Here is a 25,656-nt window from a genome sequence, read left to right on the forward strand (position 1 = left end):
TGGTGAGGGGGCACTGGAGCCAGGGTCTCTGCCACCAGCCATAGCGCTTGCAGAAGATCTGCTCTAGGTTCTGGTGCAGCTGCTCCTCCTGCTGTGGGCTGATGACAGCAGTTGTGGGACTTGCTTCACATGGCATTAGTCTGAGACACTTGGTAGCTGACTGGGTTTGAGGGGTGAGGGGCAGGGAGGGGCTGAAGATGAAGTTTGGGATTGGGCCTGGCCACCTGGATGGTGGCCTCATCCCTCCTGAACCTAGTGGCAGGGAGCAGTTTGAGGGGATGAGGTGAGTCCTGCACTGGGTGTGTTTTTCTTTGCCGTCCCATGGGGCCCTCAGGGAGAGACGTCCAGGGCAGTGGGCCTGGAACTCCAGAGAAAAGCTCTGCCTTCATACCTAGGCGTGCAGCCCTCAGGGTTTAGAAAGTCACGGGAGCCTTAAGTGTGGCTGCAGAGAGCCATGAGTGTGAAGTCAGCGTCTGGAGCTGGCTCAGACCCCCTGCCTGGCCCTGCAGGTACTGGAGCTCCCTGCGGAATCTGGTGGTGTCCCTGCTGAACTCCATGAAGTCCATCATCAGCCTGCTCTTCTTGCTCTTCCTGTTCATTGTCGTCTTCGCCCTGCTGGGGATGCAGCTGTTTGGGGGACAGTAAGTGGGCCTGGGCAGGAGAGCTCAAGGCTGGGGGCTTGCAGGGAGGTAGAGCTCAGAGCAGACAGCGCCGCCCAGGCTGCCTCCACCCACCTTCCTGCCAGGAAGGTCCTCAGAGGGGCCGGTGTGCAGCGGTCTGCAGCCTGAAGCGAGCAGGTTGAGACCATGCCGGAGCCTGCAGGCGCTGCCTGGCTGCTGAGGGGCTGCCGCTTCCCAAGCCTTCCTGTTTTCCTCAGGTTCAACTTCCAGGATGAGACTCCCACAACCAACTTCGACACCTTCCCTGCTGCCATCCTCACTGTCTTCCAGGTAAGGCCCTTACTTTGCACATTTGCAGACTGTCCGGCTCCCGTCTCCCCTGGGTGCTGGGAAGGCGGACTCTCCTGTCATTCCCTCCCTTGTTCCTCCGCACGGCCCAGATCGCCGACCTTTCAGACACAGTGTTCCTCAAATGAGGGGAGCACAGGCAGTCGGCAACGTGCAGATCTCCAGGTCCGGGGACCCCAGCCCCTATGGTGAAGAAAATTGGATTCTGTGGCAGCACCGTAGGGAGCAAGTATAGTTCCCTGGGGGCCCAGCTGGGCTTCAAGCCACCAGTTTATCTCTTGGCTTCTGAGACTTGCATGCATTTCTGTTTTTTATCCTCCGAGAACAAAAAACAAAGCACTCCCTAAACTTCTCTTGCTACTATCTCAGATGCCATTGACCCCCTCAGTTCTCGTCTGTATCTGGAAAACTGCCCCCCTCAGCTCCTTGGGAAGTGGGGGCTGGGGCCCCATTTCTCTACGACAGAGACTTTGTTGGCTCACGCAGCCTCTGCCCTCTTGGAGGGTTCCCTTTTGAGGACTTTCTTGGTTGGGTACTCTCCCCTTTCATAGGGTGTGGCCCCACAATCCTGCCCATGACTGGTCTTACTGATGGGAGAATGCCTTGCACTCCTGTCCCATGAAACATACTTGGATGCCATGTCTGAGACTGAACAGGATGGCGGCTGTTTTCTTGCCTGTGATGCCTCTTAGGGAGGCCCAACAGTCTGTGTTTGCTCCAGGCCAGGGGCTCAGCTTGGCTCCCTGGCTTCTGGGGCTGCTGGTCCTACTACCTTTGGTCAGGGCTGGAGCCTGCAACCTGTGTGAAGAGAGGGGCCCTTTCGGTCCCACTCTCTCAAAGGGAGGAAGTCTTGCCAGCAGACCATTCAGACCAAATTAGACGATTGGCTGAAAGAGGAGTTCTGTCCTAATTTGCACCACAGGCCTCCACGACGGTCCCCTTTCTCACATCTTCCCACTCACCCTCACCCTGCTAGGCTGGAGCCTATGGCCTGTCAGCTCCTAGTCACTGCCAGGCAGAGCTAACTCTTCTCCCAGAGGCGCATCTGCTTCAGGCCTGTCAGGGCCTTGCTGTTGTCATCTCTTCTTCCTCTCTGGTCTCATGTTTGAGTTGCTGCCTCTCCTCCTCTCCTCTGATTCCTTGAGTCGGGGGCACTTGTCAGCCTCCGACTGTCCTCCCTCTCTCTGACTTGAAAGCCTTGGCCGCTCACAGGCCAGTGACTTCCAGACTTTGGTCTCTCAGATGTTTTTTGAACTCTTAGTGGGTGACAGGACCTATGTCAGCCGCTGGGACAGAAGTGGATGGTCTCCAAGCCGCATGATGGGGAGGTCACAGGCCTGGAGCTGCCTGTAGAGTCCTGAATGTCAGGCAAGGGGAACTGGGAGGAGCGCATTTCCAGCAAAGCAGCCAAAATGTGAGGAGTGTCTGGGGTGGCAAGAGGGTGGCGGTGGTGGGACAGGAAACTCCAGGTGTGGGGGGGCCAGGCTGAGGCTTTGCCCTGTAGAAGCTGTTGCAGGGAGGGGCTCCATGCCAGGAGGGTTGCGCGGCACATGACCACAGCCATGCTTTGCTGTGTTTGTTACAAGAAAAGACCTGAGTGTGATGAGGGAGAGAAGTCAAAGTTGGGAGGAAAGTGGGCTTTTCTGATCAGATAATGCTCTGATTCAGACATTACATGCCCCTTGCTCTAAACACAGCAATAAGATAAAAAAAATACACTTAGAAATTAAGAGGACCTAGACAAGTAAAAACAAAATCTCTGAGGAATAGAAATGGAATAGAACATACAGTGGTGAGAGACAGCAGAGACCCGGGCACCAGGACATGGCCTGAGAACGGCAGATGGGCTTGGGAGTCTGAGTCCCATGGCAGCAGAAGTGTGCAGGTGTGGCTCAGCCCCCTCTAAGCACTGGGGGAGGTGCCTGGGCTCTTTGGAGGAGGCTGAGGAGGGGTGAGGGCTTCTTCGGCTGGAGGAGACCAGGAAGGCTGCAGGGCAGAGCCGACTGGTGGCTAGGCCTATAATTCCCACAGGTGAATCTGGACCAGGGTCCTGAGATCCCAGGGTGGGAGCCCCTGCTTCTGAATGAGGTTGGGAGTAGGGCAGGGAGGGCATGTGAGGGGGAAGAAAGCAGCTTCAGCTGTGCTCATGGTGGATGTGCAAACTGAGGGCTGGGAACAGTCAGCATCCCAGACAGTGCCAGCAGCATCTACAGTCAGAAGGCGTAATCACTCCCAAAGAAAAAGAAATGACAGAACAAACACAGATGACTTTAAACTGAATATGCCTAACATCCTCCAAGGGGTAAAGGGAGAACCAGTTAAACACAAAATTATGTAAAAAGGCACCTAAGAACAAAGAAAAGACCTAATCAAATCCTAGAAATGAAATATATAGCTATTTACATTTTAGAAGTAGAGTGAACTGTACACTGGACATGATCAGAGACAGCATGGGTGAGCTGGAGGATGCTGCGAGACTGAGCCAGCTGGGCGTGGAGATGAGGTCATGAGGCTTCCTGGAGAGAAGGAAGTGAGGGTGGGCTGGAGTGGAGGTGCCCGTGTGAGGTGCGAAAGAGAGGGAGGCCAGTGCCCCTCTTGAGGGAGTCCTGGAGAATGTGTGCTCAGGTGGCCAAGCAAGATAAACAGATAATTCCAGACCTAGACAAATTGTGATCTCAAGAAAATCTTAAATGCTGCCCTAGAAAAACAGATTTCCTAAAAAAAAAAAAAAAAAAGTCTGATGGCCGACATCTTACGAGCACGGATACCAGAGCGTCATGGAGAAGTAACGGAAACATTGGGGTACAGTCACTATTTGCCAAGAATTCTGAATCCAGAGAGCTGTGGTTTAAGTGTGAGGGCAGAGTTAAAGATACTTTCAGAAACAAATAGGAATGAATTACCACCCCCCCACCCAGATCATTTGAAAGCACTACAAAGGCTTATACATTTAGTAAAGTGGATGATTTAGAATAAAAAATACTAATGTATTTTTCCACTTACCCAAGAAGAAATTAACCGAAGAAAAAACAGGAAATGGAACCATTTCAGAAATTGAATAATTAGATCAGGATTGGATTAAGATGGCAGATAGGAGGCAGGACTAGCTTGTAGCTCCTGCTCGGACAGACAGAGCAGCGTGTGGAGACTCACATCATGAACTTTTGCTCCAAGAACTACCACAGGAACATAAGAAAGCCGAGAGAATCCACGGACCCCTTGAAAGAACTGTATCACCTCTGCAGACCCCCCGAGAGGTCAAAAAACTGAGTCTGCTTGCTTTCTCAGTGTGGAGGCTGATGGTCTGGGGCAAGCTCTCAGCTCTGGGCACTGGCTGCCTGGAAATAGACTCAGTGCTGTTGGGGGTGGGAATGGTAGGAGTGAGACCAGCCTTTTGGACTGTGGGCTGCGTGGGAGTGGGGTGAGGCCTGTGACTGCTGGCTCTCTCCCATTTTCCTGGCGACCTGTATGACTAACGGCCTTAATCTTCCTGGAAACATAACCCCATTGTACTGAGAACCACACCCGCACCCCTCACAGCAGCCACAGCAAGCCCCGCCCAAGGAGAGTCGGAGCTCAGACACCCTATTCCTGCCCCCACCTGGTGGTCTTTCTCTACCCATCCTGATGGCCAAAGACAAAGGTTATAATCTCCTGAGGGCACTGTGGTCCCGCTCACCCCTGAGAAATCTGAATACTTAATTAGACTACCTTAGGGCAAATTTGCATCCTTTCTACAGTACCTCGGCTGATGCTCTCTTGAAAGCGCCACCTCCTGGCTGGAGGCCAGCCAATATAAAACGAGCACACTAAACAAAAATACAACTCACAGAGTCCATTTCACTCCCCTGCTACCCCCACTAGAGCAGGTGCTGGTAACTGCAGCTGAAAGACCTGAAGATGGATCACATCACAAGACCCTTCACAGACACTCCCTAGTACCAGCCTGAAGCCTGGTAGCTCCACTGGGTGGGTAGACCCACAAGAGCAAAAACAGTCAGTCATTGCAGTTTGGCTGTCAGGAAGCCCCATTCCTAGGGGTAGGGGGAGAACACCACATCAAGGGAGCACCCCCATGGGATAAGAGAATATGAACAGAGGCCCTTGAGTCCCAGATCTTCCCTCTGGTTCCAAATGAGAAGGAACCAGGAAAAAAATTCTGGTAATATGACAAAACAAGGTTCTTAAACACCCCCAGAGGATCACACCAGCTCACCAGCAATGGATCCAAACCCAAAACGAAATCTCTGAATTGTAGGAAAAAGAATTCTGAAGGTCCATTATTAAGCTAATCAAGGAGGTACTAGAGAAAGGTGAAATTCAACTTAAAGAAATCAAAAACATGATACAGGTTATGAAAGGAAAATTCTTCAGTGAAATAGCATAAAAAAATCACAATTTTTGGAAATCAAGGACACACTTAGAGAAATGCAAAATGCACTGGAAAGTTTCAGCAATAGAATTGAACAAGCTGAAGAAAGAACTCAGCTCAAAGCAAAGGCTTTTGAATTAACCCTATCCATCGAAGATAGAAGAATTTCAAAAAATGAAGCCTCCAAGAAGTATGGGACTAAGTTAAGTGTCCAAACCTAAGAATAATTGGTGTTCTTGAGGAGGAAGAGAAATCTAAAAGTTAGGAAAACATATTGAGTGCATAATTGAGGAAAACTTCCCTAGCCTTGCTAGAGATTTAGACATCCAAATACAAGAACTCAAAAGATACCTGGGATATTCATTGCAAAAATTCATTGCAGAAAAATTCATCACCTGGGCACATAGTTATCAGATTATCTGAAGTCATGATGAAGGAAAATCTTAAGAGCTGTGAGGCATAAACATCAGGTAACCTATAAAGGAAAACCTATGAAATTAACAGAAGATTTCTCAACAGAAACCCTACAAGCCAGAAGAGATCGATTAGGGTCCTATCTTTAGTCTCCTTAAACAAAACATTTTTCAGCCAAGAATTTTGTGTCCAGTGAAATTAAACCTCATAAATGAAGGAATGATACAGTCTTTTACAGACAAACAAATGCTGAGAGAATTCACCACTACCAAGCCAGCACTATAAGAACTGCTAAAAGAAGCTCTAAATCTTGAAAAATATATTTGAAGTACACAAAAATAGAACCTCCTTAAGGCATAAATCCAACAGGACCTATATAACAATAACAATGAAAAAACACCATGGTATTCGGGCAACAAATAGCACAGTGAATAAGATAGTATCTCACATCTCAATATTAATGTTGAATGCAAATGACCTAAATGCTCCACTTAAAAGATACAGAGTGGCAGAATGGATAAGAATTCACCAACCATGTTTCTGCTGTCTTCAGGAGACTCACCTAACACATAAGGACTTACATAAACTTAAAGTAAAGGGGTGGAAAAATATTTCATGTGCAAATGAAGACTAAAGCAAGCAGGAATAGCCATTCTTTCATCAGACAAAACAGACTTTAAAGCAACAGCAGTTAAAAAAGACTAAGAGGGACCATTATATAATGATAAAAAGCCTTGTCCAACAGGAAAATATCATAATCCTCAATATATATGCACCTAACACTGAAGCTCTAACATTTATAAAACAATTACTACTAGACCTAGGAAATGAGGTAGACAGCAACACAGTAATAGTGGGGGACTTTGATACTCCACTGACAGCACTAGACAGGTCATCGAGACAGTCAACCGAGAAGGAATGAACTTAAACTATACCCTACAACAAATGGACTTAACAGAGCATTCTACCCAACAACTGCAGAATATGCATTCTATTCATCAGTACATGGAACATTCTCCAAGATGGACCATATGATAGGCCACAAAACAAGTCTTAGGAAATTTTAAAAAATCTAAACGATATCAAGTACTCTCTCAGACCACAGTGGAATAGAATTGGAAATCAACTCCAAAGGCATCCACAAAACCATGCAAATACATGGAAATTAAACAATCTGCTCCTGTTTGATTATTGGGTCAACAATGAAATCAAGATGGAAATTTAAAAAAATCTTTGAACTGAATGATAATAGTGACACAACCTATCAAAACCTCTGGGATACAGCAAAGGCAGTGCTAAGAGGAAAGTTCATAGCCTTAAATGCCTACATCGGAAAGACTGAAAGAGCACAAATAGACAGTCTAAGGTCATGTCTCACACAACTGAAGAAACAAGAACAATCCAAACTCAAACCCACCAGAAGAAGAGAAGTAATGAAAATCAGAGCAGAACTAAGTGAAATTGAAACAAAAAAATTACAAAAGATAAATTGAACAAAAAGCTGATTCTTTGAAAAGATAAATAAAATTGATAGACCATTAGCAAGATTAACCAATAAAATAAGAGAGAAGATCCAAATATAAGCTCAATTAGAAATGAAATGGGAGATATTACTACTGATAACACAGAAATACAAAAGATTATTCAAAGCTACTATGAACACCTTTATGCACATAAACTAGAAAACCTAGAGGAGATGGATAAACTCCTGAAAAGATACAACCATCCTAACTTAAATCAGGGAGAATTAGATACCCTGAACAGACCAGTAACGAGTAGTGAGATTGAAATGGTAATTAAAAAATTAAAAAAATAAAGTCCAGGACCAGATGGATTCACACCAGAATTCTATCAGACATTCAAAGAAGAATTGGTACCAATCCTGTCGACACTATTCCATGAGGTAGAGAAAGAGGGAATTCTCCCTAACTCATTCTATGAGCCAATATCACCCTACTATCAAAACCAGGGAAGGACATAACCAAAAAAGAAAACTACAGACCAGTATCCCTGATGAACATAGATGCAGAAATCCTCAACAAAATACTAGCTAACCGAATCTGACAGCATATCAAAAAGATAATCCACCGCGATCATGTGGGTTTCATACCAGGAATGCAGGGATGGTTAAACATATGTAAGTCAACAAATGTGATAACACCACATAAACAGAATTAAAAACCAAAATCACATGATCATCTCAATAGATGCAGAAAAAGCATTCAGCAAAATGCAGCATCGCTTTATGATTAAGCCCTCAGCAAAATCAGCATACACGAGACATACCTTAATGTAATAAAAGCCGCCTGTGACAAACCCACAGCCAACATAATACTGAACCAGGAAAAGTTTGAAAGCATTCCCCCAAGAACTGGAATAAGACAAGGATGCCCACTCTCACCACTCCTCTTCAGCATAGTACTGGAAATCCTAGCCAGAGCAATCAGACAAGAGAAAGAAAGAAAGGGCATCCAAGTTGGTAAATAGGAAGTCAAACTGTCACTGTTTGTTTGCCGATGATAGGATTATTTATGTTGAAAACCCCAAAGACTTTTCCTAAAAGCTCCTAGAACTGATAAAATAATTCAGCAAGGTTTCAGGATACAAAATTTAATGTACACAAATCAGTAACTCTTTTGCTCTTTTATACATTAATAGCGATCAAGCTGAGAATCAAATAGATAACTCAACCCCGTTTACAGGAGCTGCAAAAAATAAAATAAATACTTAGGAATATTGCTAACCAAGGAGATGAAAGACCTCTACAAGGAAGATAACAAAATACTGCTGAAAGAAATCATAGACAACACAAACAAATGGAAACACATCCCATGCTCATGTATGGGTAGAATCAATATTGTGAAAATGACCATACTGCCAAAAGCAATCTACAAATTCAATGCAATTCCCGTCAAAATACTACCATCATTCTTCACAGAACTAGAAAAAACAATCCTAAAATTCAGATGGAACCAACAAAGAGCCTGCATAGCCAAAGCAAGACTAAGCACAAAAGGCCAGGTGCAGTGGCTCATGCCTGTAATCCCAGCGCTTTGGGAGGCCAAGGCAGGCAGATTACCTGAGGTCAGGAGTTTGAGACCAGCCTGACCAACATGGTGAAACCCCATCCCTATTTAAAAAAATACACAAATTAGCCGGATGTGGTGGCTTGTGCCTGTAATCCCAGCTACTTGGGAGGCTGAGGCAGAAGAATCATTTAAACTCAGGAGGCGGAAGTTGCAGTGAGCCAAGATTGCACCATCCATTGCACTCCAGTCACCCATGACAAGAGTGAGACTCCATCTCAAACAAAACAAAAAACAAAAAACAAAAAAAAACAAAAACAAAAAAAGCAAGACTAAGCAAAAAGAACAAAGCTAGAGGCATCACATTACCCAACTTCAAACTACGATATAAGGTCATAGTCACCGAAACACCTTGGTACTGGTATAAAAATAGGTAGATAGACCAATGGAACAGAATAGAGAACCCAGAAATCAATCCAAATACTTACAGCCAACTGATCTTCGACAAAGCAAACAAAAACATAAAGTGGGGAAAGGACACCCTATTCAACAAATGGTGCTGCAATAATTGGCAAGCCACATGTAGGAGAATGAAACTGAATCCTCATCTCTCACCTTATACAAAAATCAACTCAAGATAGGTCAAAGACTTAATCTAAGAGCCGTAACAATTATAAAGAACCATAACAATTATAAAGATAACATCAGAAAAAAATCCTTCTAGACTTTGGCTAGGCAAAGACTTCTTGACAAAGAACCCGAAAGCAGATGCAACAAAAACAAAGATAAATAGATGAGACTGAATTAAACTAAAATGCTTCTGCACAGCAAAAGAAATAAACAGGCAACCCACAAAGTGGGAGAAAATTTTCACAATCTGTACATCTGACGAAGGACTAACATCCAGAATCTACCAAGAACTCAAATTAGCAAGAAAAAAACAATCTCATTAAAAAGTGGGCTAAGGACATGAATAGAGAATTCTCAAAAGAAGATACACAAAAACATATGGAAAAATGCTTAACATCATTAATGATCAGGGGAATGCAAATAAAAACCACAGTGAGATGCCACCTCACTCCTGCAAGAATGCCCGTAATAAAAAAATCGAAAAATAATAGATATTGGTGTGGATGTGGTGAAAAGGGAACAGTTTTACACTCTTGGTGAGAATGTAAGTTAATACAACCACTATGGAAAACAATGTGGAGATTCCTTAAAGAACTAAAACTATATCTACCATTTGATCAGCAATCCCACTTCTAGATATTTACTCAGAGGAAAAGAAATCATTATATGAAAAAGAATACTTGCATATGCATGTTTATAGCGGCACAATTTGGCATTGCAAAAATACAGAACCAACCCAGATGCCTATTGGTCAATGAGTGGAAAATGTAGTGTATACCAATATAGTATAGAATACTACCCAGCAATAAAAAAGAGTGAAATAATGGCATTTGCAACAACCTGGATGGAATCAGAAACTACTGTTGTAAGTGAAGTAAGTCAGGAATGGAAACCCAAACATTGTATGTTCTCACTCATAAGCGGGAGCTGAGTTATGAGGATGCAAAGGCATGAGAATGATACAATGGACTTTACGGACTTGGGGGAAAGGGTGGGAGGGGGATGAAGAATAAAAAAACTATGGTGTATGCTGCTTGGGTGATGGGTGCACCAAAATTTCAGAGATCATCACTAAAGAACTTAGTCATATAACCAAACACCACCTGTTCTCCCAAAATCTATTGAAATAAAAATTTTTTAAAAAATTTAATAATTAAAAATCTCTTACTCAAGTTACCAAATTCAGATAGTATGATGCATGAATTCTGCTATTTAAGAAGTTATTCCAATTTTCTACAGACTCCTCCACAGAATATAAAAAGGGATAACTCACCACTCATTGTATGAAACTAGAATAACCTTGATAATGAAAAAAACTAAACAAGGACACTATCAGAAAAGAAAAATAGAGATCATTTCTACAAACCCAGAAGCAAAGCATCCAGGGGAAACCATCACTAATCAAATCTAGATATTCTTAAAAATTATTTTTATAATTGACTATAACTTTTCCTAGAAATGCAAGATAATTCAACATTAGAAAACCTATGAATGTAATTTGTCACACTAACAGATTAAGGTGGATACAAACCCTGTATGATCAGAGAAAGCATTGGAACTCTAGCACAAGCACAGTCAGCCAGAGGTGAGAGGAGTGGAGATGAGATTGCAGACGTTGCTGATGACTGAAACTGGGTGATGGGCACATAGGGATCATTGTACTCCACTCTGTGTATGCTTCAAATGTCCGTGATAATTTTTTTTTTTAAAGTAAGACCTAACACTCCTTCCAAATAAAAACACTTAGCAGATTACGTTAGTATCAGGGGTCTTAGCACAGTAGAACAAGAAAAAATGAAATAAAAATTCTCAGGATTGACAAGAAAGAAAAATGTCATTATTTACAAATGAAATATACACAGAAAACTCAGGTGCTGTCATTGCAGATGGTATCTATATAGAAAAACATGAAATTGGATTCCTACCTGGTACTAAGTATGAAAATCAATTCTAGATAGATTAAAAGACAAATAATATAGTATGAAAGAACAAAGGATAAAAACAAGTAACTCACAGGAGAAGAAACTATGATCAATTTTACTGCAGTCAGGGAAATGCAAATTAAACCCTCAATGAAACAGCTGTTTCCACCTGTCAGTTTAGCCAAAATTAAGAAATCTAACAAGATTTAGCGAAGTGGAGAAATTAGGGTGTCTTTATGCTGTTGGTGGATTGGTAGAGCCACTTTGAAGAGTAATTCATTATATCCCGTCCACTGGAATTGGCACAAGCAGTTCCTGCCAGATACATGCCCTGGAAAGTTTCTTGCCCAAGTGCACAAGGAAACAGGTAAAGCCATTCTAGCAGCATTATTTGTAATAACAAAAACCTGAAAATCACCTGCATGTTCACCATCAGGAAAATGGGTAAGAGAAATGTGACCAGTTTGTGCAGAAGGGAAAATGAGTGCCCAGAACTAAGTGTGTTTATAGCGTATGATACTATTTAAGGATGAACGATATGCAAAACAGTATCATATGCTGTTTATGATATGGATGTAATAAACATATAAATGCTTGCACAGGAATGATGAGCACCAAATTCAGGACATGGTTTTCCTGGTGGTGGGGTGGGAGTTGCTGGGAGGTGGGGAGAGGAAGAGGAATGAGACTGGGGAGTTCTGGCCACATTTTGATGTTTTATTTCTTAAGCTGGGTAGTGGATACACAGAGGTTAGTTAAATTATTCATTGCATCTTTTGGAGTGTTTAAAATATTGTGCAATTAAAAAATAAGGGGATATGAAAAGATGAACTAATTAAACATTGACCAAAAGAAAGCCAGTGTAGGCTGGGCATAGTCGCTCATGCCTGTAATCCCAGCACTTTGGGAGGCCAAGGTGGGCGGATCACTTGAGGTCAGGAGTTCGAGACCCGCTGGCCTGCATGGTGAAACACTGTCTTTACTAAAAATATGAAAAATTAGCTGGGTGTGGTGGTGCTGAGGTGGGAGAATTGCCTGAACCTGGGAGGCAGTGAGCTGAGATCACGCCACTACACTCCTGCCTGGGCGACAGAGCGAGACTCCGCCGTCTCAAGAAACAAAACAAAACAAAACAAAAGAAAGCTGATGTATTAATGTCAGCCAAAAGAGGTAAAAAGAGGATGGATGAGAATAAAGGGGCATATTACATGATGAACAGAGGACGCTGCCAGAAGGAACACACTGCAGGGCATGAACTTGCAGGACCTAACAACCTGGCCTCAGAACATTGACCAAAAACAGACAGAATTACAAGGAGAAATAAAAACTTTACCATCTTTTTTTTTTTTTTTTTTTTTTTGAGACGGAGTCTCGCTCTGTCGCCCAGGCTGGAGTGCAGTGGCCGGATCTCAGCTCACTGCAAGCTCCGAGCTCCGCCCCCCGGGTTTACGCCATTCTCCTGCCTCAGCCTCCCGAGTAGCTGGGACTACAGGCGCCTGCCACCTTGCCCGGCTAGTTTTTTTTTTTGTATTTTTTAGTAGAGGCGGGGTTTCACCGTGTTATCCAGGATGGTCTCGATCTCCTGACCTCGTGATCTGCCCGTCTCGGCCTCCCAAAGTGCTGGGATTACAGGCTTGAGCCACTGCGCCCGGCCAAAACTTTACCATCTTATAAGAGATTTATAACATGTCTCTGTCAAACTGAAGGATGAAACTGACAAAAGATTAGAAAGGATCTAAAAACATGAACCAGTTGTCACATACAGAACTGTACCCAACAGATAGCGAATAGAATATTCATTATTTGGGGCACAAGGAACATTCGCAGACGTTGACCGTTTGTTAGGTCACTCAAGAAACCTCAACAAGTATTAATTACTGTCCAGCTGGGCGCAGTACCTCACACCTGTAATCCCAGCACTTTGGGAGGCCGAAGTGGGCAGATCACCTGAGGTCCGGAGTTCGAGACCAGCCTGGCGTGGTGAAACCAAAATGGCGAGACCCCATATCTACTAAAAATACAAAATTTAGCCAGGCGTGGTGGTGGGTGCCTGTAATCCCAGCTACTCTGGAGGTTGAGGCAGGAGAATCACTTGAACCTGGGAGGTAGAGGTTGCAGTGAGCCAAGATCATGCTACTGTACTCCAGCTTGGGTTACAGAGTGAGACTCCAACTCAAAAAAAAAAAAAAAAAAAAATGCTATCCTGCAGAGCACAACTTTGATATCATTTAGGTAAACAGGCACCGTTAAAAAAAAGTCATTTAATATCTTTCTCATATTTGTAAGTTGAAGGATTTGGGAGTAAAGAGGAAATCAGAAATCATGATGGCTATTACAGATTATTTAGAACTGAACAGTATCACAACTTGTGAGGGGAAATCTGAAACAATACTTAAAGGAAAACTTATAATCTTAATGCAGCTATCAGGAAAAAAAGGTTAAAAAATAAACAAATACTCTTAAGAAAAAAAGAAAAAAGCGTCTTGCTGTGTCACCCAGGCACTGCAGCCCCGAACTGGGTTCAAGTGGTCCTCCCACCTCAGTCTCTCAAGTAGCTGGGACTATAGGCACATACCACCATGCCCAGCTAATTCTTTCTATTTTTTGTAGAGACATGGTCTCACTATGTTGCCCAGGTTGGTCTCAAACTCAGTGGGCTCAAGCTATCCTCCCACCTCAGCCTCCCAAAGTGCTGGTAATGCAGGCATGAACCACAGAACCTGGCTTAACAAGTACTCATATGAAGAATCCAGAAGAAGGAATAATAAACCAAAGAAAAATTGAAAACAGATGATGCTAAGAGTAGACATTTGTTATGCAGATCACTGAAACACCAAGATAACAAGCATGTTCTTAAGGAGACTCATGAAGTAGATAATTGAATGAAGTGACTGACCAAGGAAAAAACGCACAAATAAAAAATGTAACCCAAAAGGGAGTTGTAACTATAGGAAAAGGAGATTTTTTTTTTTTAATTCCGAAAGAATATTATGGCAACTTTATGCCATGAGATTGGAAAGCATAGATGAAACATCATGCTTTTTTTTTTTTTTTTTTTTTTTTTGACGGAGTCTTGCTCTATTGCCCCTGGAGAGCAGTGGCGCTATCTCGGCTCACTGCAAACTCCACCTCCTGGGTTCACGCCATTCTCCTGCCTCAGCCTCTTGAGTAGCTGGGACTACAGGCGCCTGCCACCATGCCTGGCTAATTTTTTGTATTTTTAGTAGAGATGGAGTTTCACTGTGTTAGCCAGGATGGTCTTGATCTCCTGACCTCATGATTGGCCCACCTCGACCTCCCAAAGTGCTGGGATTACAGGCGTGAGCCACCGCGCCTGGCCAAAACATGCATTTTTATAGGAAGACATTAAGTTGATTAAATTAGCTCAAGAAGAAATTTTGAAAACCTGGACATTTCATAACTATAAAAGAAATTTAACCGATAGTCAAAATTTTCTTCCTATCTTTCTGCCTCCTGCTTGGGGCCCAGTCAGTTGTAAGGCGAGTTTCACCAAACCTTTCAAGAAGAAATAATAACTATTTGACTTAAACAATTTCAGAGAAGGGAAGAAATCATTTCATGAGGCTAGTATAACCTTGACACCAAAGCCATGCAAGGACAATTTAAGATAAAATGCAGATCAGAACGCAAGCTCCATGGGACAGGGTCTTTGTTTTATCCACTGACCATCCTAAGCACCTGAATATCGCCCAACACGGCAGGCACGCTAATGTCTGCCCAGTGAAAGTAGATTCATTCAAATCTCATGGCATAAAGCTGCCATAATATTCTTCTGTAATTTTAAAAATCTCTTTTTCCTATGTTATGACCCCCCTTTTGTGTTATAATTTTTATTTGTGCTTTCCCCTTGGTCTTGCTATATAATTATCTACTTCATGTGTCTCCTTAAAAACATGCTTTTTACAGTCTTGTTATTTTGATTTTTTTTAATCAGCATCACAAATGTCTGCAAATAATCTAAAATCTATATAAAAATCAAATCAGCTGAATATATTTAAAAAGAACCTCATAGCTAAACTGTGTTCGTTCTAGTAATACAAGAAATACAAGTAATACAAGAAATTGTCAGTATAATTCCTAATCTCTACAAGTTAAAAGAGAACGTGTGTCATAGATGCAGAAACTTGAAACATTGATAAAAGTCAACTTTCATTCACGATAAAAAAAAGTCATACTAAGAATTGACAGGAGTTTTAAAAAATCTGCTAAAGAGTGTCTACAAAAAACCTACAACCAGAATGGGTGATAGCTAATGGGTATGAGTTTCTTTTTTTGAGGGGATGAAAATGTTCTAAAATGGACTGTGATAATGGTGACACATATTTGTGAATATACTAAAAACTATTGAATTACACACCTTAAATGGGTGAATTATATCCCAATAAAGCTGTTATTTAAAAGAGACCATAGCAAGGATCGTAGATAATAGTAAAAGATTAGAAGTATTGTTAAAAGAAAAATAAGGATGCCTAGTATTCAAGCAGTCGAAGCTAATGTAGTAAGAAAAAAGAAGTAAAATGACCAGAAAGGAATAGAAAAATACTATTATTTGCAAATGATGTGATTATTTGCTATAGAAAATCCCAGATAATATATTAAATATAATAAGAAAATTCATCAGTGTTGCTGAACACAGAATAAATGTACAAAAATATAGCTTTTCTATATAATAACATTATTCAATTAGAAAATTCAATTTAAAAGAAAAGTCTCACTCACAGTAGTAACAAAACTTCCAGGTACCTAGAAATAAATCTAACTAAAATTATGCAAGACTTTTGTTGCAGTAATTAGGAAATGTCATTCAAGGCCCTAAGGAGCTGAATGCTTGCACAGATATGTTTATAAGTGGGAAGTCTTAAAATGATGAAGGTGTCAGTTCTCCCCAATTTAATTTATGAATCGATGCAATCCTGATCCAAATTCCAATGGTACTGTTCTTGGAATTCAGCATATTGATTATATGGAAGAGTAAAAGTCCAAGAAAAGACAATTCAGGAAGAAGAAGTTTGTCCTACCATATATCATGACTTTTTATAAAGCTATGGTAATGAAAATAGTGTGGTATGCAAAAAAATGAAATATTAAAAGAACAGACCAGAGAACCCGGAAACATTCCAAACATATATAGAAAGTTGGTTATATGAGAAAGATGTCATTGGAAATCAATGGAGGAAGGATGGGCTATTCAAAAATTTGGGTCTGGGAAAATTGGCTTTCCATATGAAAAAAATTGGACCATCATCTCCGTGCATACACAAAACTTCAGTTGGATTAGAAACCTAAATGTACAATATCAAGCTTGAAAATGATTTAAAGAGTAAGAGGCCAGACATAGTGGCTCACGCCTATAATACCAGTGCTTTGGGAGGCTGAGGTGGGAGTATCGCTTGAGGATATAAGTTCGAGATCAGCCTGGGCAACATTATGAGAGCCCACCTCCAAAAAAAAAAAAAAAAAAATAGCTGATGGTGCACCCCTGTAGTCCAAGCTACTTGAGAGGCTGAGACAGGAAAATTACTTGAGGCCAGGAATTTGAGGTTACAATGAGCTAGGATTGTGCCACTGCAGCCTGGGCAACAGAGCAAGACCCAGTCTTTAGAAGAAAATAAATAAAATATATATATATAATGAAAATATCTTTATGATCTTGGATGGAGAGGAATTTCTTTTCTTTTCTTGTCTTTTTTTTTTTTGAAATGGAATCTAGCTCTGTTGCCCAGGCTGGAGTGCAGTGGTGCGATCTTGGCTCACCGTAACCTCCGCCTGCTAGGTTCAAGTGATTTTCCTGCTTCAGCCTCTGGAGTATCTGGGATTACAGGCACCTGCCACCACGCCCAGCTAATTTTTGTATTTTTAGTAGACGGGGTTTCACTGTGTTGGCCAGGCTGGTCTTGAACTTGTGATCCATCCTCCTTGGCCTCCCAAAGTGCTGGGATTACAAATGTGAGCCACTGCGCCTGGCCCGAGTTTCTTTTTTTTAATGGAGATGGGGTCTTGTGATTGTGGCACTGCACTCCAGCCTTGACAATAGAGCAAGACCCCATCTCCGAATTTCTTTTTTTAAATGGAGATGGGGTCTTGCTCTATTGCTAAGGCTGGAGTGCAGTGTCATGATCATAGCTCACACAACTGGCTCAAGTGATCCTCCTGCCTCGCCTTCTGAGTAGCTGGGACTACACGTGCGCACTACCACACCTGGCTAATTAAAAATTTTTTTTGAAACAGGGTCTTGCTATGTTGCTCAGGCTGGTCTCTATCTCCAAAGTGTTGGGATTACAGGTGTGAGCCATCTCTCCTGGCTGTGTGTGTGTGTAGTGAAAATATCTTTATGACTTTGGATGGAGACGAATTTCTGAAGATGTAAAAAGCAGAAAACATAAAGGAGCAGACTGATAAGACTGATATTTGATTACGTTAAACTTTTTAAATTACAAAAATAAAAGCAAACAGGAGACTAAAGATATTTACAATAGATAATGCAGATTGAGTATTAGTGTATACAAGAATACATTAGGAAGTCTTGAAAGTCAGTAAGAAAAAGATGAGTCATCAGAAATAGGAGCCAGGGGGGTTGAAAGGCAGGGCACAGAAGAGATCTAACGGTCCTTGGGCAGGAGAAATGTTCAAAGTCACTGACTTGCCTTTTTTTTTTTTGTAGAGATGGGGTCCCACTATGTCGCCCAGGCTGGTGTCGAACTCCTGGGGTCAAGTGATTCTCCTACCTTGGCCTCCCAAAGCGCTGGGACTACAGACGTGAGCCACCATGCCTGGCCAATGCTTTTAAGCCCTTTCATCTTTATCAGATTGGGAACTATCAAAGGGTGTGACAGTGCCATGGGTGGTGTGAGGATGTTGATGAAGAACCATCCTCTGCTGCTGGCAGGAATACAATTTGGGATAACCATTCTGGAAACATCTAGTGAAGTTGGCGAAGGTATGCATAGCCTACATATCTGGCAGCTTCAGCTCTGGAGAAGCTTCACATATGCACAAGGTGACGTATATAACATATAAACATATCGGGAAGCCACTAAAAGTACCTGTGAGAAGGAAAATGGGTAATGGAAAACTGTGCGATGGTTTACACAAATAAGTATATTTATATGTATCAACATGGAGAGCTGGGTGCGGTGGCTCACGCCTGTAATTTCAGCACTGTGGGAGGCTGACAGGGGCTGATTGCTTGAGCGCAGGGGTTCAAGACCAGCCTGGGCAACATGGCAAAATCCCATCTCTACTAAAACATACAAAAAATTAGCTGGGCATGGTGGCACCTGCCTGTGGACCCAGCTACTCAGGAGGCTGAGGTGTGAGGATTGATTGAGCCTGGAAAGCAGAGGTTGCAGTGAGCTGAGATCACACCACTGCACTCCAGCCTGGGAAACAGAACAAGACCCTGTCTCAAAAAAAAAAAAAAAAAGAATGGAGAAACCTCAAAGCTGTACTGTTGAATGAAAACAGCAAGTTGAAGAATGACGTGTAGTCTTGTACCTTCCTGTGCATGTTTAGCACATATGCAGTATTCTGTTTATACATACGTGTATGTGTGTGATGTGTAGTAGAACCCTAAAGACTTGGATCCATTCATCCAACAAGGGATTACTATCCACAATATACAAGGAACTCAACTCAACAGCAAAAAAAACCAAATAATCACATTTAAAAGTGGGCAAAGGCTCTGAATAGACATTTCTCAAAAGAAGACATACAAATGGCCAACAGATGTATGAAAAAATACTCAGCATCACTAGTCATCAGGCAGAGACAAATCCAAACCACAATGAGGTGTCGTCTCACCCATTTGGGGTGGCTGTTATCAAAGACAAAAAATAAGAAATGCTGCAAGGATATGGAGAGAAGGGAACTCTCTCACACTGTCGATGGGAATGTAAATTAGTCCAGCCACTCTGGGAAACAGTATGGAGGCTCCTCAAGAGGAGCCATAGTACAAAAATCCCACTGCTGGGTGTTTATCCAAAGGAAAGGAAGTTGGAACATGGAGGTGGTGCCTTCCTCCTCATGCTCATGCCAGCGCTATTCACAGTAGCAAAGATACGGGATCAGCCTAAGTGCTTGTCAACAGATGAAAGGATACAGAAAATATGGTGTATATATATGACAGAATACTGTTCAGCCACAGAAAGAATGAAATCCTGTCATTTGCAGCAACATGGATAGAAGTGGAGGTCATTAAGTTAAGTGAAATAAGCCAGGCACAGAAAGACAAACTTCACATGTTCCCCCTCAGATGTGAGAGCAAAAAGGCTGATTTGGAGGTAGAGGTTAGAATGATGGCTACCAGAAGGTGGGAAGGCTGTGGGAAGAGGGCATGAAGAGAGGCTGGTTAAGGGGTACAAACATAGACAGAAGGAGCGAGTCCTAGTGTTTGATAGAATGGTAGGGTGACGATAACTAACAACAATATATTGTCTATTTCAAAATAATCAGAAGAAAAGGTTTAAGATGTTCCCAACACAATGCTAAATGTTTGAGGTGATGGATATGCTGAATACCCTATTTGATCATTACACATTGTATGCCTGTATCACAATACCACAAGTACCCTAAAATATGTACAAATATTAGGTATTGGTAAAAAAAAAAAAAATAAACGGCCGGGCATGGTGGCTCACGCCTGTAATCGCAGCACTTTGGGAGGCCGAGGCAGGTGGATCACGAGGTCAGGAGATCCAGACCATCCTGGCTAACACGGTGAAACCCCGTCTCTACTAAAAATACAAAAAATTAGCCGGGCATGGTGGCGGGCACCTGTAGTCCCACTACTCGGGAGGCTGAGGCAGGAGAATGGCGTGAACCCGGTAGGTGGAGCTTGCAGTGAGCTGAGATCACGCCACTGCACTCCAGCCCGGGCAACAGAGCGAGACTCCGTCTCAAAAAAAAAAAAAAAAAATTAAAAACACCCACAAATAATAAATAGAAAGTGACGAAAGAAAAAAGACTTGGATCTGTGTCAGATCGCTGGTTGGAGTTGGTCATGGGGAGGGGGATCATTTGCACATGGGGCAGAATTTCCATTTTGGGTGGGGGACACACGAGTATTTATTATTTTCTTGTATGTTTCCAAACATAAAAGTAGAAAAGAGACATGAGTTTGCTACTAGGACAAGGGTTGCATTTAGCCAGGCTGTGAGGCTGGACCCACCAAGTGGAGTGGCAGGAACTGAGAGCATAAGGCTCTGCTTCTGCTGGGTGGCCGTGTGCAGACCAGTCCCCTTTGAACCTCGGCTTTCTCGACGGCACAGTGACGTGGATGGCGCTGCTTCGTCCCTCCATGCCTGAGCTCACTGCTGCCCTCAGCTCTGCCCACCTCCTTCTCCTGTTGGGAGCTCCCTTTTCATTTCTGGCTGAAACCCTAGAGCATGTTAATCTTTTAAGACCGAGTTCTGCAGCCACGTCCTTCTGGAAGCTTTTCTGGAGGACCCTGGGATGCCCAGACCTTCGGAAGCAGCAGCATGTAAAGGCCTGGATGTGCGTGTGTGGACGTGGCGGTGTGTGTGGACGTGACGGTGCACATGCACTTGTGTGGGTGAGGGTGCGTGTGTATGGGGAAGGTAGCCACGGGGGCTTGCCCTGTGTTCTCTCCATCCTGGCAGATCCTGACAGGAGAGGACTGGAATGCAGTGATGTATCACGGGATCGAATCGCAAGGCGGCGTCAGCAAAGGCATGTTCTCGTCCTTTTACTTCATTGTCCTGACGCTGTTCGGAAACTGTATCCTTCTGTGGGGCTGGGGCAGAGGGTGGTCAGTGCGTGGCCCTCCTTTTCCCCATGGCCACCACGTGGATCCCTCCAGGAGGACTGGGGGCCATGGACATGAGAGATGCATTCTCAGAGTTGAGTGCAGATGGAGAACATTCTGCAGGTGGCTGGAGCACAGGAGTCTGGAGGCTGCGGGACTCAGCTTGAGGGAGCATGAGCTGCTGCGTGTGGGGGTATCCAGAGGTGGGGGTGGGTGCGGCCTGCAGCAGGCCTTACGGACTCTGAGCAGCAGTCGGGGAGCCTCACACTCCGGGCAGGTGGGTTTTTGTTTTCACTTTGATTTAATTGCGTATTTAGGTTTTGGCACTGGACTTTAAAAAGGAGACCTTCTGCCTGCTGATACCATCCCCTTTGCAGAGAAATGTAAGGAAAGGTTTTCTGTGGAGGATGACAGTTGGGCTGTTTCAGGACCTTGAGTCAGAGAGTGGGTCTGTGGGGTCAGAGCAAGTCCAGCAGCCGGTGGTGAGCTCTGCCTCAGCCAAGGGCCATGATAGGGACAGGGCTGGGGCCAAGGAAGATCTGGAGGGAGAACTGCAGCGTTCATGGTACAGGCGAGGGTGAGGGCTATGACTAGCAGTGTGAGTGTGGGTCCCCCTGTAGCTGAGGTGGGAAGTTAAGGCCTAGGAGAAGTGTCTTTGGTTCTCAAACTCACCTGAGCATCACAGTCCCCTGAGGGATGGTAAGCCTGGATTCCAGCCCTAGCCCACGGTGTCAGAGGCAGTGGGACTGGGCTGGGGCCTGAGAATGTGCATTCTCACAGGCTGCCAGGGGAGCCTGTGTTGCTGGTCTGGGGACCCCACTTTGAGAACCGTTGTGGCGGAACACCTTGCAGGACCCTGAGGAGCCGGAGACAATGTCTCACGGTTGACCTCCCGGCTCTGCTTCTCCCTCGACCTTCTCACACACGACGGCCACTCACCCCGTCTCTCCGTCCTTGTCTCTGCCTCACTGGTGCTGGTGCCGTCAATGCCCTTGCATACTTCACCTTCTTTCCTGTCTCTGCCTCCCTGTCTCCTCATTCCTTGCTCCACCTCTCCTAGGCTGGCCCAGCAGGGGCTCACTCTCTCAGCCTTGTTTGTCACGGGGTGGTCCTTAGGCTGCAGCTCAGGTCCTGGTCCCCAGAGTGGGGGATCCAGCTTCCCTGGGAAGCTGAGTGTGAGCCTAGGAGGGGCTCCAGGGAGCCTGAGGGGGCAGTGTCTGCTTTGGAGATGGGTGGCCCTAGGGCTGGCACCGGAGGCACCAAAGAAAGGCAGCCACAATTGTCAGAGAGGGACGGAGGCCTCAGACAGGACAGCCGGCATCCAGAAGGAGGTGCCTTTGTCTTGAGACAGAGCAGTGGCCAGTGGTTCGCCATAGCTGAGTCTGACCCTGACACTCAGGCCAGGCATGCTGGCCACAAGCGTCCCCCTCCCATCCACTCAGCGTCACTCCTGCTGGATCCCAAGGGGCATGGCCCTTGGTCCTGCTTTCTGGGCATGAAAGCCTCTGAGGGTGTCGGTGGCTGTGGCTAGTGCCTGGAGGTGTCAGCCTGGCCTCAGTGTCCTGCCCTGTGGGATCTGCTGGAGCTCTGTGGGGACTTGCCTGTGAGGCTCTGGCCTGGGATATGCGCTCCCTTGACCCCCAGGGAGGGGGTACCTGTCCAGCCAGGGAGGGACCTGACCTGCCTGGGTCGCTGCTGTTGGCCTCGTACAGAGCCAGCTGCTCCTCGGCCTGGCACAGGCCAGCACCACAGGGAGAGTGGCTGCAGCCTAGGCAGGGTGAGTCGCAGGCCTGTGGTGAAACCGGCTCGATCACGTGGAGTGCAAGGTTCTAACGGGGGCAACTTCCTCTCCCCACAGATGCTGTGGCACATTTGGCAGTGTCTGAGTCACTTTTGGTTGTCAGCACTGACGGGGAGGGGCTGATGGCCTCAAGTGGACGGAGACCAGGGGTGCTGCCTGCCATCCCATAGAGGATTGCTCAGCCCCAAATGCCAGCAGGGCCTGGGCTGAGAAACCTGGAGTGATAAAATGGCCAGGAGGGTACCCTTAATGGCCAGGGTCTGGAGGGACAGATCCGAGTCACAGCCAGGGTCCTGACTCTGTCAGGGGTGGTTCTGGGAATCTGCGCAGGGGCAGGGAGGTGAGCGTTCAGGAAAAGGCAGCTTCCAGTGACAGGTGAAGAGTTCCTTTTGCAAAGAAAAACACCGTGACCGGACAAGGACCTGGTCCCGCGAGCTTTGAGGAGGAGGCCGCCCACCCCAGGTGGTGCCTGTGCCGGGACCTGTGGCAGGTGCTTCCTTCTGGGCCTTGGTTGCTTTATTTCTACGCGGTGGGGCAGCACCTCACACTGGGCTCCTCAGGGGTCAGTTGAGGCAAGGTGCAGTCCCAGGATCCAGATCATGCCATCTGCCGTCTCCATGGCCTGATGTGAGTGCTGTGATCTAGAGGGGGATGCTGCAAGGGGGAGGCCCCAGGATACCATGCGGGAAAAGGAAATGGGAAAGGAGGGGAAGGTAGCACTAGGTGGCGTCTGTGGGCCTTGGACCTGGGACCCGGCATGTGCTGGCCACGGGTGGGTTTGCCTGCTCGTAGTTTGTCTGCGGTGGTCTCTGCTCACAGGACCCAGAAGGCAGTGGAGCCCCACCTGGAGCCTGTGGAGTAGAAGCTGTTTGTGGGGAGGCTTCTTGTGCTGGTTGGAGCTTGGGGAGTTGGGAGCACAGCAGGCTGACCGTGGGCCCTCGTTAGGAGGCAGAGGCAAATGGCTCCAGCCCAGCCTCTGAGCTTTGCACCTGCACAGTCAGCCCAAAAGAGCTGGGTTGGGGGAAGAGGCTCAGGTGGGCATTAGGGGAGGCTGGGTGATGGGAGGCTGAACAAAGGAGGGATTGGCAGAGAGGCTGGAGGTGAGAAGGGAACAGGGAGCTGGAGGGCCTAGTGGCTGGGCTGGAGTGTGTCTGGGGATGGGGCCTGGGGGAGCTGGTAGGTGCCAAGGGAAGGAGGCTGGAGGCTGGTTGGGATCTGGGGAGATGGGGGAAGCTGCAGTGTGACTGTGGGGCCGTGTGGGGCAGAGGTTCCCTTCCTCAGCTGGACCCAACCAGACACTCTGCTGAATGTCTTCCTGGCCATCGCTGTGGACAACCTGGCCAACGCCCAGGAGCTGACCAAGGTAGGTGGGGACAGGGAGGGGCTGGTGTCAGCCCGTGCCACTTGAATGTGGCCGCAGCCAGGAGGAGTCTGGGTCCTGGGTTAGGGCCTCATGTGTCCCCTGTCCAGGAGCGTTACCTCGGGTCCTGGCGGGCAGAGGCTGGTCTGTCACTCAGGGGCTGGAGGCTGCAGCTGAGGATGCAGGGAGAGCCAGAGCCCCGAAGGCAGATGGACAGGCAGGCTCTCAGAAGCCAGCACCAGGAAGAACGGCCTGAACGGCAGGGTGTGCTGGGAGCAGGAGGGGTCTGAGCGGGAGGAGCAGCTGGTGGCCTGTCCCAGCACAGCTGTGCCACAGTGGGACAGCTGCTGCTTCAGGCAGTGCCCAGCGGGTGCCATTTTAATATTCCTCTCATCCCTGAACCTGGTGGGGGATGCGATTGTACATGTCTCCCTCCGTGATATCCTTCCGGATGACATGCCCCCGCCTGGTCATGCTCTCCCCAGCCCTGGACGCTTGTACTGTGGCCACCTGCCATCTGAGTCGCAGGCTTGTGTGTTGACTCAAGCCCTAGCTCCTGGCAGAGGTGGTGCTGCCTCTGGTTTGGCATGAACCACGCTGCAAACGTCCCACGTGCATGCTCTGTGCATCAGCATGTACCCGTGTGGGCACCGTTCTGTGTGCATGTCACCATGTGCCCTCTTCTGCCTGTGCACCACCCCTGGACAGGTGTCCGCATGCACCTGTGCACGTCTAGGGGTCTGACGCAGCTCCGTCACTCCGGTCCAGTGTCTCTCCGTGCCTTCCTTGTTCTGGGGCTGAGAGAGGCAGGTTCAGGATTTCTATCCCTGGGCAGCAGAGATGCAGGTGTGCCACAGAGCTTCTCTAAGAGTGAGTGCTGTGCAGGTGTCCCTGCTCCCCCCAACCCAGCTCTCCGGGAGGGGGACATGGTCCGTGCAGTGTGCCAGCTGCAGCCTGAGCCTCCCTTTGCTTCTGCTCAGCCTTCTTACTCCCATGCCTCCAGACCTGGGCCATGGCTATACCTGGGGGCCTGGATTCCTCCCTGGTGCTCTGGTTTCTGGCTTCTGCCTGTTCCTGTCTTCAGCCTGTGCTGCTTGGGTTGGGGGAGCCCAAGCACCCACAGAGCTCTCCTTGGTTCTGTGGTTGCCTTGGAGGGCCCTAGCTGTCCTGGGTGGGCTGCACTGGAGCGCTGGGGCCCCATTGTCTCTTTAAGTTCTGTCGTGAGGGAGGACGCAGAGAGCCGTGTCCTTGGGGCCCTGTGTCCACATACATGTACCCTCATTGGTGGCCCCCTTTTGCGTAACTGGCCTAATTCAGGAATTTCTTCTCTGAGAATTGGGGCCACTGGGGGCCTGTCTGTGTCTGGCTGTGGGCATTTT

At 46.0% G+C, this 25,656-nt stretch overlaps 2 protein-coding genes across 5 annotated transcripts in view; one reads left to right on the forward strand and one right to left on the reverse strand.

The window, feature by feature from the left end:
- Positions 1 to 25,656, reverse strand: part of DPH7 (diphthamide biosynthesis 7) — an 807,287-nt gene that overhangs the window by 453,992 nt on the left and 327,639 nt on the right. The window lies entirely within an intron of this gene.
- The window catches only part of CACNA1B (calcium voltage-gated channel subunit alpha1 B), a 251,604-nt gene that overhangs the window by 112,474 nt on the left and 113,474 nt on the right, over positions 1 to 25,656 (forward strand). For all 4 annotated transcript variants that reach the window (XM_050759692.1, XM_050759688.1, XM_050759689.1 and 1 more), the window contains 4 exons: positions 510 to 641; positions 878 to 950; positions 20,971 to 21,088; positions 24,213 to 24,280. In XM_050759692.1, coding sequence (XP_050615649.1) covers positions 510 to 641; positions 878 to 950; positions 20,971 to 21,088; positions 24,213 to 24,280 — 391 coding nt within the window. The remainder of the gene's footprint in view (positions 1 to 509; positions 642 to 877; positions 951 to 20,970; positions 21,089 to 24,212; positions 24,281 to 25,656) is intronic.

This window comes from Macaca thibetana, chromosome 15, assembly GCF_024542745.1.
Source record: "Macaca thibetana thibetana isolate TM-01 chromosome 15, ASM2454274v1, whole genome shotgun sequence".
Lineage (NCBI taxonomy): Eukaryota > Metazoa > Chordata > Mammalia > Primates > Cercopithecidae > Macaca > Macaca thibetana.